The 12,179-nt window shown below is 37.8% G+C and overlaps 1 protein-coding gene across 2 annotated transcripts in view; it reads left to right on the forward strand.

The window, feature by feature from the left end:
- Positions 1 to 5,968, forward strand: part of tmtc3 (transmembrane O-mannosyltransferase targeting cadherins 3) — a 41,985-nt gene extending 36,017 nt beyond the window's left edge. For both annotated transcript variants that reach the window (XM_055191722.2, XM_055191723.2), the window contains exons 13-14: positions 158 to 384; positions 3,857 to 5,968. In XM_055191722.2, the coding sequence (XP_055047697.2) occupies positions 158 to 384; positions 3,857 to 4,701 (1,072 nt within the window). In that variant the 3' untranslated portion in view covers positions 4,702 to 5,968. The remainder of the gene's footprint in view (positions 1 to 157; positions 385 to 3,856) is intronic.
- The last annotated feature ends 6,211 nt before the right edge of the window (positions 5,969 to 12,179 follow it).

Genomic DNA, 12,179 nt, shown 5'->3' on the forward strand with positions numbered 1-12,179 from the left:
TAGCCACACTGCGAGAGAAAAAATCAAATGCATACCTACGCATTTCTCAAACTATTTTCTTAGAAAATATCCCCCTTTCTTGTTATACATATGTCTTAGATTTTCAAAATGTCCTGGTAGAGATATTTAAAAAATGTCTTCCCTTTCTTATACTCAGAGGGGAGCTGCTGCTGAAAATGAACAAGCCAAGTGAAGCGAAGGACGCCTACCTACGAGCACTTGAGTTGGACCATAACAACGCGGACCTCTGGTACAACCTGGCCATAGTTAATATCGAGATGAAAGATCCCTCAGAAGCTCTGAGAAACTTTAACCGTGCCCTGGATCTGAATCCATACCACAAGCTGGCTTTATTCAACTCGGCACTTCTCATGCAAGAGTCAGGTGTGTGGGAAAATGAGACGTTCAGATAAAGTTGCAAAATATCAAACTTCCTTTCTGATTCTTGATTTGCAGTCATGCATTCAAATGCCTGAAGCAATACGGCGGCTGCAGCTTTTGACTCATATGAGGTCAAGACCTTAAAGGAAAACACCACTGTTTTTTATATTTTACTATAATGCGTGCACTTTCAATCTTTGTGCGGCGCGTCGTGAATGTGTTGGCATTTGGCCTGGCCCCATTCATTCCTATGGCTCCAATCCAAAGTTTTATTTTGTGCCACCATACTTAATCGTGTAACTACTCATGTAACAGTCTTTAAATAGGGAAAACATGGAAGTCTTTGGTGGGTTATAAATTCATCCCTGTTTGGATCCTAAGGAATGAATGGGGCTAGGCTAAATGCTAAGAACATTCACAAGGCGCTGTACAAAAATTAAAAGTGCACGCATTGAAAAAAGATTTGTCTGAGTTGAGGTAGGAACATAGTAGAAATTGAAAAACGGTGGTGTTTTCCTTTAAACCAGGTGGTAAACCTATGGGTTCTGTGCGTGCCACTTGATGGCAAGGCAGTAACCTCTTGCCTAATTCAGCGATGCTCTCGAACTTGTAAATGTTAGCGCTTGATCCAACAGCAATAACTTTAAATCGAGTGACTCATTGACCCTAACCCTGATTTTAATGTCGCTTTTTCACTCTCAGCTTTGAATGGCTGGAAAGACTGATGGGTTCGTGCGGTTTGAGCTAAGCTTTAGCTGAAATCAGTTTGTCATTTGCCTGAGATTAACACACCTACGCTGCCGCAATGCAAATAATGCGAATACAACGGCCCTGTTTACTCGTGGTTTTAGGGTTGCTGTTTAATCATGTGACCGAGGACGCATGTCGTGATCAATTCACAGGCCCGCTTGACACCGCTGGTATTCTTTCAATCGGTTTGGTTTTGCCCAAAGCAAGTTTACCTGATACGTCAGTGTGAATATAACTTCTATTCCCTGGGTGATGAAATGACGACACTCCTTACCCTGCCTCTGACCTTATCGTTGCAACACAGGACGAATAACGTAGATCTTGCAACAAAGCCAAGTTAAACAATCAAAATGCAAGTAATAAAAATGTCAGGCATTTTTCTAAAGAAGTGTTTATTATTTGGACAAGGCGCCAATTCAGTGAAGATACCTTCACTGACCAGTTTATTCAGTTTTTCTATCTATTTATGTCAATCAGATATACTATTTTCGTCTTAGGCTGTGTTTGTATTTACCCGGTGCTAAAGTACGTTTTTGGGGTTTTTTCCCACCCTTGCTAGTCTGGTTCTACAAAACACTTTGCAGCGTGCATTGCAAAAAATAATTTTCAAGAAAACATTTTCTTAGTATTTTTGTCTTGTGAAAATATCTAAAAGTTCTTAAATTAAGATGCTTTTTCTTGATGAGCAAAACCACCCAAGAAAATAAGTCTTGTTTTTAGACCAAAAATATCAAATTTAAGTGATTTTGCGCATAAAACAAGCAAAAAAATTTGCCTATAGGGTAAGCAAAATTTTCTATAATTTTTCTTGAATTTAGTGTTTAAGAAAAATGTTCAAGATTTTTTTTGCCTACCCCATTGGCAGATTTTTTTGCTTGCTTTATGCACAAAATTGCTTAAATTTAATATTTTTGGTCTAAAATCATTTTTTGCAGTGTGATGCTCATGTGGACGGCATGGGTTTAAAACCAGCTTGCGACATCAAATTTAATCTCATTTATCTGTGTTTCCTTTCTGCTCTACTAGGGCTGCACGATATTGAAGAAAATGCAATATGCAATAACTTGCTAAAATATCTGATTATTATATACGATATAATCAGTGGAGACCGCTGACTCCTTTTTCGAGTGCGCACGATGCAAAGCTCAATCAAAACTTTTTGCCCATCATGTGTGTGGCTTGTCATGTCAAAATATGTTTTTGGTGCGTCATGTGAACCTATGAGCATCACGCGTCATGTCAAAATAAGTGCCTGCTGCAGACGCCTCAAAGGGGTTTATGATAAAAGAGACGCTCGTGTTTGCCAGATACTGGCTTAAATGTGCAGTGTGTAATTTTTAAAAGAATCTCTTTACAGAAATCCAAAATAATATACAAAACTATATGATCAGCGGTGTATAAAGACCTTTTTTTATAAATCGTTATGTTTTTATTACATTAGAATGAGCTGTTTTTATCTACATACACAGAGGGTCCCCTTACATGGAAGTCGCCATTTTGGGCGGCCATGTTTCTACAGAAGCCCTTAATGGACAAACTTTTTTTACTAAGTTGTCTCCGACAATGACATGTTTGTCCAGTGGCGGCTAACTTAGCTTCTCTATGGGTTTCAAAAGTGAGAGGTGAGCAGTGGACTATGCCGTTGGTTGCAATGCGCAACCTCACCACTAGATGCCACAAAAATTTACACACTGCACCTTTAATCTAATGTGTAATCAGAGTTTACTGTTAAGTTAGTCTTGCACGTATTTTGTGAACGTGAGCGTCGTATTTGACATGACGAATGATGTACATTGATTCACAACGAACACATATTTTGACACGACGAGCAGGGATGTTACAGCAGGTCCTTGACACGATGTAACTAAAGAAGAGTCAAGTTTTAAATAGGAAAAAATATTGAAAACATTTTCTTAGCGCGATTTTCTTAAATGATCTAATCAGATTCAATGGATTATGCTAAGCTATGCTAAAAGTGGTAGCGCTAGATCCAGAGATCGGCTGAATGGATTTCAAGAGGGTAAAAATCAAATGTTTAACTCTAGGGGCGCTGGAAAATTAGCACATTTTCAAAAAAGTGGACTGTCCCTTAAAGTTTGTAAATCCATATAAATTATCATAAAATATATTTAAAGGGACAATAAGTAGGATTTTAAGTATTTTATTAGTCAAATTCAATGTCTTTATTCATAAATATGTCCTCGTTGGTGTCAAATGACCTCTGCCAATGATCTGACTTTTCTTTGTAAGCATAGAATTTCTTCTCTTTACTTACATTGAACGGGCCATAAAGCACTAGCCTACCAACGTGTTTCCACAACGCATTTTCGTTCAGAACACGTGAACCAGCTCAAACGGACAAGGAGATCAGTGAGTTCATAACGGCTATCGTAGTTGCAACTCGCATTTGGAAAAGCGAGGCGCTAGAGAGCACTATTCGTTTGAATGCAAAATACAATTTCACCACTAGATGGGGGGAAATCCTACTTATTGTCCCTTTAAAAACTGAACTTGTATAACCAACATAGTCCCATGTGCATGAGCCTAAAGATTTAACTACACTTTTATAAGTATTACACAGCATTGCAATATGCACATAAGTCGATAATTTCGAAAATCCTCTATTACCAATTAGTTTAATTGCACGTTAATTAAATTTTTACTTGAATTGTAATAAGTATCATCAGGTTTGATCGGTCACTTCATCGTTTCTGCTTTTCAACAGGCGAAGCAAAACTTCGTCCGGAGGCCAACCGTCGCTTTCTCACCTACGTGAAAGAGGAGCCTGACGATGCTAACGGCTACTTCAACCTGGGCATGCTAGCAATGGACGCTAACGAAAACGAAGCAGCCGAGCGCTGGATGCGAGAGGCCATTCGACTGCAGCCCGGCTTCCGCAGCGCTTTGTTTAACCTGGCGCTGCTCTATTCCCAGTCGCAGCGCGAACTGGACGCCCTCCCGGTGCTGGACGAACTGCTACGCTTCCACCCCGAGCACGTCAAAGGCCTGATTCTCAAAGGCGACATCCTTATGAACCACCGCAAGGACACGCGTGGCGCCAGAGCTTGTTTCGAACGCATCTTGAACATGGACCCCACCAACGTCCAGGCCAAGCACAACCTTTGCGTGGTGTACTTTGAAGAACGAGAACTCCAGCATGCCGAGCGCTGTCTGATGGAGACGCTTGCCATGGCGCCGCACGAACAGTACATCCAACGTCACCTCGCCATCGTACGGAACAAAATGGCCGCCATGAGCGCGGCAGGAGAGCCGATCGTGCCGACAGAGGGAGGCCGTGGGTCTCGTGAAGACAAAAAGCATGCGGAGGAAGGACAGGGAGTTGCCTCGGGAGCAGGGGAGGGGGCCAGGAAGGAGAAGAATTTGAGGAAATCCTCCCCCGCAGAAAGCATTGACGACCAGGGCCACGGTCAATCAAAGAAGCTGGATGTGGGCCAGCCTGACAAGCGGACTAAGAGCAAATCCACAAAAGAGATTAAAGACATAGAAGAGAAAAGGGCCGCTGCCTTGAAGAGACTAGAGGAGATTGAACGCATATTAAGCACTGATTAACCTTGTTTATCAACCACCGTGCTATTTTTATATAACTATTTGAAGCGCGAATGAGACTTCTCCAGTTTTCAGATCGAGCTCTTGTTTATGCATGTTCATTGCGTTTTTGTTATTACCTTTCACTGTAGGGTACATCTCATTTTTCATGGCTTTAGTTAGGTAAAGCTGTGGATCTGAAAAGGAAAACCAGCTTAACGAAGCACAATACTAGGTACGCTTCTTGTAAACGCCTACAGAAAATATGATGGATGCACAACATCTGCATCTTATTGTAATCATGTCGTTTATTTATGATTGTCTATGTATTGAATCACTGGATTAGTTTTAGCCACTTTGATATGATATGTTACCACTAACAAATTATGAAATGCATATTACCCATGATCACACATGACTACAGCATCAAAGCCAGCCTGTTTTTTTTTTAAACAGGGTGGTCCGTCACAGGGCTGTTGGGTTTTAATACAGCATGTCCCTTCTGCTCGCCTGATTTCCGTTTGCATGACATCACCACACTTCCTCGCATTATTATTCACGTGTCATATACGGTGTTATTTCGATACAAACTGGTGTCAGTGTTTAATTCTATCCTCTGACATCATCTTAATGTAGATCGTGGTCACCTTCCTCTACTTGTCGGTGTAGCTTCTGTTGTTTCATTGTATGATGATTAACTTCAGGCTCTCCCATATGGTTTTTATAGCGCTGGTGCTCTCATCTGATTTCACAGCTTGGTCATGCAGAAACAGACTCTTGCTTTCATTTGGGCAGCAGGGTCTTTTCTTTCAATGGTTTACTGTTTCCCTTTACACAAGATCAAACAGTATTTTATAATGAAGCATCAAACGTCGTTTAAAACCATAATTGAATGTGAAGAACACCGTGTAGCTTAACAGTTTAAGCATTTGCATTGGTTTTTAAGGCGGTATTACTAACGTGTTGTTTTTAATATCCGAATGCGCTGCAGAAGAACGGCGAATAGCCTTGTTGGGTGTATTCCTATCTTTCCTGTTAAGTAAAAACGCCCAGGCACTCCAGCAGGAATGCCTGAAGCACAGCGGCAAACAATGTCGCTGTTTTACCGTTTACTTTTGAAGGCTGGCCCTGAAATCTCTTCCCCCGTGACCTCTCTGAAGATCTTCACAGGAGAACGAGGTTACCTGAGAGCACGCCGATCCCTCAAAGCCTTTAGGGGAAGTGCATTTAAAACATTATTAACACTAATGCATACTTTCTCTACAGATAATAAAGCCACTTGAAGTATTAACTATTCCCTTTTATTGTATCAAGTAAAAACGTTTGTTATTATTGTTATTTACACACTGCATTCACACTTTCTTACTTAGTATTTTCTCTTGTACACTATCTAAGAATTCTTGATGAGCAAAATAACCTTAAAAATGGCATTTTTTAGCTTATTGTAAAGGAAAACACAACCGTTTATCAATATTTTACTATGTTATTACCTGAACTTAAATTGATACATTCCTATCTTTTTTCAATGCGTGCACTTTTACGGCGCGTCGTGAATGTGTTGGCATTTGGCCTGGCCCTATTCATTCCTTAAGATCCAGGCGGGGATGAATTTGGAGGCCACCAAACACTTCAATGTTTTCCCTATTTGAAGGATTAGTCCATTTTCCTCAAAAAAATCCAGACTATTCATTCACCACCGCGTCATCAGAACTGTTGATTTCTTTCTTTGTTCAGTCAAGAGGAAGTTGTGTTTTTTGAGGAAAACATTCCAGGATTTTTCTAATTTTAATGGACTTTAATGGACCCCAACAAGTTTAATGCAGTTTAAAATTGCAGTTTCGGAGGGCTCTAAACGATCCCAAAATATCTGGCGAAGCGATTGTCGTCTTTGACAGGAAAAATAAAAATATGCACTTTTAAACCACAACTTCTCGTCTGTCTCCGATCCTGTGGCGCGCCAGCGCGACCTCACGCAATACGTCATCACGTCAAGAGGTCACAGATGACGTATGCGAAACTATGGCCAAGTGTGAAGAAAGAGGACCGTTCCGACGTTGTTGTATTTGGAATGATACTAATTTGTGTCAGTTAATTGTTTAAAATGGTCTGCAAATGTGCGTTTTATATATACAACACGTGACCTTTCCACGGCATTACGCAATTGCGTGGGGTCGCGCTGGTGCGTCGCAGGACCGGAGATAGACGAGAAATCGTGGTGCATATTGTTTATTTTTCTTGAAAAAAATGACAATTGTTTCGCTAGATAAGACCCTTGTGCCTTGTTTGGGATCGTTTAGAATTCTTTGACAGTCCGTTGAAAAAAACTGTTTAGTGTTGAGTTAAGTGTTAAGTGTTGGGGTCCATTAAAATGAGAAAATTCCTGGAATGTTTTCCTCAAAAAACAGAATTTCTTCTTGACTGAACAAAGAAGGAGATCGGCATTTTGGATGACGTGGTGGTGAATGGATGATCTGGATTTTTTTAGGAAAATGGACTAATCCTTTAAATAGGGAAAACATCAAAGTGTTTGGTGGCTTCTAAATTCATCCCTGTTTGGATCTTAAGGAATGAATGGGGCTGGGCTAGATGCTGGCACATTCATGGGGCGCTGTACAAAGATTAAAAGTGCACGCATTGAAAAAAGATGGGTATGTTTTGGTTTGTCTAAGTTGAGGTGAGAACATAGTAAAATATTGAAAAACGGTGGTCCTTTAAGCATAAATTTACTAATTTTTTGCCTAAAAACTACACTTACTTACTTGGCTCATTTTGCTTATTAAGGAAATGAATTTTTAGATGTTTGTACTTAAAACAATACAAAAATACTATGCAAGCAAGTCATTTTTTGCAGTGCAGTATTACGCACTGATGTGTTTTTCATAACACACATAGCTCCAGATTGCCATAAGCTGTGTGATTTTGTTTTTGGCGGCATCTGCATCTTGTTTATTTTATTGATAGTTTGATAGTCTGAAGACAGTTTTACGTATCATTTATTATATTCGTGTTTGGTATTGCGAGTTAAGTTCTTTTTTCCTCTCTCCAGTTAAGAATCATCAAACTCACTCAAAACTCGCTTTGCTGTATTTAATGTGACAATATTTCAAATTCCCCCTCTGCTGGAACCCTTATCAAGTTGACGTTTAATACCGTAAAAGTTCAAGTGCACAGATCACTTCATTTGTTGCATTCGATGTGTTTTTTTTCCCTCTTTGATTTATACTGTTCACTACTTTATTATTTTCCTCTTCATTTGAATTAATGTCCCCAGTATTGAGTGGTGGCGGGTGTAGGGTTTTTCAATAAAAACGGATTCCAACAGAAATATCTCGTAAAGGCTTTTTTATGCATTCTGGCATCTGCAGACAGCTGGGGTTAGATTGCAAACGCATTAATACGTGCAGTATTGATGTGCCCGCAGAGATCGGTTTTCTGCAAGATCTGCCGTCCAAGGTTAGTTACTATACACACCTGTGACTCGCGTGCTGCCCAAAGGCTGTATCTGTCACTTTGCTTGTCGTCAAGACCTCGGGTTTCAGCCACAAACCCTTGTCGCAATACCGCTCGCTGTAACGTGATATAGGAGTGGCGGCGCACACTGCAAACAAATGGCACTTTGTTGCAATTGTTGAACAATTTGGCACGACATTGTAATCGGAAATGAACCATCTTTGTGTAAACCATTAACCCCGACTGGCAGAGTTTAGTGCAAATAGGCTTACGATAAAGAGTTTGAGGCTCAAAACTAAGATTTGTTGGAAAAGTGAGATCCGTCGCGTACGTACGTGGTATCTGGCAGGCCGAGAATAGTAAACCACAGGAATTGAGCATTAAATAGTCTGCAGATCTTTCCAGACGTTCACGAAACAAGATTGTCATCGCATTGACATTTGATAACACAAGATGTTTAATATGATTATGCTTTCAGTCCATGTGAGAGCTCGATTTATGTTATTGGATTAAAAGCTCAATGACTCTTTTGTAGTGGTAATGCCTGATTAGGTTTTAAATGCCATTTGGGAATTCTCAAACCACTCCATGCCCTATATGGAGGGGAATGAAGATTAACTGTTTGAGATGGAGGACCTTTTGGAGCCGTATTTACATGTATTTATTTGTAATTGGTGCATTCAATCTATATGTTTTATCAGTATATGGGTGATTCTCACGAAATCCAGAAATCCAAGGTGTCCAGCATCAGATTTTTCTTAAAAAGCCCTTGAAGCCATTTTTGCACATATAAGATTAAGGTCTGAAATAACTATAACCATTATGTTCAGAGGGTTTAAAAAATATTTACATTTTTTAGATTGTCATTATCAAAAAAGATCATTACCGCAACATGATATTACATTAAATATGCATTTACAAACTCATGTTTCGGTAATGAGAACTAAAAATTTCAACTTTTATCTGGAGAGAAAAAATAAGAACTGCTTTCCTGTTAGCCATCTTGAGTGTCACAGTCAATTATGTCCCTTCCAACAATATTTTTTTTTAAATGTTAGTTCAAAATTGTTGCAGAGGATGAGAAAATTGGTCTTGGACACATTTATATTCCTTATTATTGTCTCTACATTTACAAATGATCACCAAATACCGCATGTTTCTTTACTGTAAATGTTTATAGTATAACATGCACTGAAGCTTTTTATTTTTTTAGATTTTTTTAATTATAAATTTTCCATGTCAAAGAACCCAAATCCAGTCATGGACATGTTGAGGTAATGATAAATTTTCCCTTAAATGGGGAAAAACAACAAAATTTATTTGCATGTCATTTGAAATCATGTGCAAAATAGTACATGAAGAGATGTTTGTAACTGTATGCTTCTTATTTTGATACTCTTATTTTGCATTTACTTTTTTATCAAAATGTTTCATGACATCTCATAAGTCTAATTTCACGAGAATCACCCATGTGTGTTCCCAGGGAATCGAACCCCCACACCCTTTTGTTCACATTTTCATTAATAAAATTACAATGACCAAAAAGTGAGTATAAAATCTAAATTGGCCTTGCATCTATTTTCGCTGACATCACTAAGCACTTTTTATAATTTGCCCTTTTCCCTCCAACCACCTCTTTGTGGTAGCCTACATAATGCCAATTTTTCAATAAAGTCCAACCCAACGTTTTTCCTAGAAATATAGGAACTGTATACAACAGTATATAGCTTGCAAGCACCGCTTTTTGTTAACGTCAGCCATGCACTTCAACACTGTAGCTACAATCAAAACTTGGGTCAAGAAAATGCAAACGTTTTCAGTGAAGCATACTGACCATGAATGGTTTACATGTCAGCATAATTGTCTTTGCGAAACTAATCCTTCCTTGCTTAAAATGAAATGAAAGGCATTTCACAGTTTTTTGAAAAAATGCTTTATCAGCCTGTCATGACGTGGTGATAGACCTTCCACCCCAGAGGCATCCGTGTCTTTAAAGTTTGAAGTTTTCCTCAGACAGCGGGGGATTTTTTTTAGTGCTCACAACACCAGTCTGACTGCATAGCTTGTTCAGTCACAACTTGCTTTCATGTCTCTAATGTCCTTTTTTAACTTAGTCATATCGTGCAGTTTCTCACATGTGTCGTTTAGTCGAAGTGAACGTATGAATCAGAGTTTAATGAAATACTTCACACATGTATCAGCTCTATGAGTCACTGCCCTTTAATTTGATATTATTAGCCAGTTGAGCAGCTTTCCTCTTTTTTAAAGGTATATGCTCAAAAACGCAAGGTTTATCAGACCCTCAAGGCACACTGACTGTGGTATGTAGAGCCACTGATAGCACATAAGGACAAATTAGGATGTTTAGGCTAACAGGACTTGTGTCATTAGATCAAAACGCTCTCTATGAAAGCAAAAGAGAGTTTGAACTTTGTTGGCCTTTAGCTATTAAATTACTTAATGAATAATAAATGAGCTGTGAATTTGAAACGGTTGTTTGGAGGCTTAATAATGCTGCCATTGAAATAAACAAGCAGCATGACTTGTTTTCTGGTCCCATTACCGCAATTGGTAGAGCATTGTGCCGCTGTGCAAAATTGTTGGTTTGGTTTCCAGAGAACCTAAAATGATCACCTTACACTGTACAAAGTAAAACCTGCTGTACTTACCAAAAAAAACAACTTCAATTGGTAACACCTAAAAATTTAGTTTTATAAACTTACATTTTCTTAATTTATGTGAAAAAATTTTACGTGAAAAAACTTTACAAATTTACTTGAATTGGTAACACCTCAAATATTTTCACTTAAAGTGAGATAATTTAAGTTGAAAACACTTAACAATTACTAATTTAAGTAATTTAATTTGACCCAACTTTAACTTGCAGGGTAAATGCACTGTGAGTTGCTTTGGATGAAAGCATCTGCCAAATGCATAAATGTAAATGTAAAAATAATGTGAAATATATTAACCATAGCATATTCTGTTTGGACGTATCACTGTAAAAATACTTTGCTGCCTTAAAATTTTTTGTTTAATCAACTCAGATTTACAAGTCATGTCAACAGAGATGAGTTGTCACAACTTATAAAATATAGTTGAGAAAAGTCAACTTAATTTTATAAGTTATAACAACTCACCTGTAGTTATAACAACTCATCTCTAGTCAAGATAAATAATAGTAAGTTGAAATGACTCGTAAATCCGAGTTGATCCACCAAAAAATTTTAAGGCAGCACAGTATTTTTTACAGTGTAGTAAAACATTTTGTAACAACAAACCTTGCTAATAATATATTATTATTTTAAATAAAAGCAGTCGAATTTAAAATGTACCGATAATTAAAATGAACTGAAGTATTTTAAATTTGTTTTCTATCAAATACAGAAATATATAATAGAATTTTGCTACAGACAAATTGCATGTTCAATATCAATACCACTGAAGAGATATTGTTAGGACAAAAAATATTCTCTTGGTTTGTAAACCACAGATGTGTACCGTAATTCACTTTAAATTGAAGTCATACAAGGTATCCTTAAAAAAAGTTCTTTGTTCCACATTATGGTTCAAGAACAGTGAAGTTGGATTAATTAAAATAAAGTGTTACCAATTTAATTAATTTGTTTAAGTACATCCAACTTTCACTTTTACAGTGCATTTGTAGTGAAAAATGGTTTCTCAGACTTAAAAAAAAATGCTGCATGCAAATTGGCAATAGTTTAATTTTATTTATTTGTATAGCACTTTCAATTTCAATTGCCCAAAGTGCTTCACAATTTAAAAACCGATACAAAGCTTAAAATTTCAATTGGACCTACTATTTTAAGTTTTTGATTAATATGTAGTTCACATAACTTATAAACAAGTTGAAATTGTTTAACTTACTTTAATAAGTTAAATTAAAACAAAACATTATGTTGATATATTTTTTACAGTGTAAGAAATGAGCAACCAAAAATTGGGCAAACAAAATTTCTTCTATGCCATCACTCAAATTTTCAAAGTTATTTTCAACCAAGCAAGAAGAGACGAAGCCAGGCGTGAGGTTA

The sequence above is a fragment of the Misgurnus anguillicaudatus genome, chromosome 6 (assembly GCF_027580225.2).
Source record: "Misgurnus anguillicaudatus chromosome 6, ASM2758022v2, whole genome shotgun sequence".
Lineage (NCBI taxonomy): Eukaryota > Metazoa > Chordata > Actinopteri > Cypriniformes > Cobitidae > Misgurnus > Misgurnus anguillicaudatus.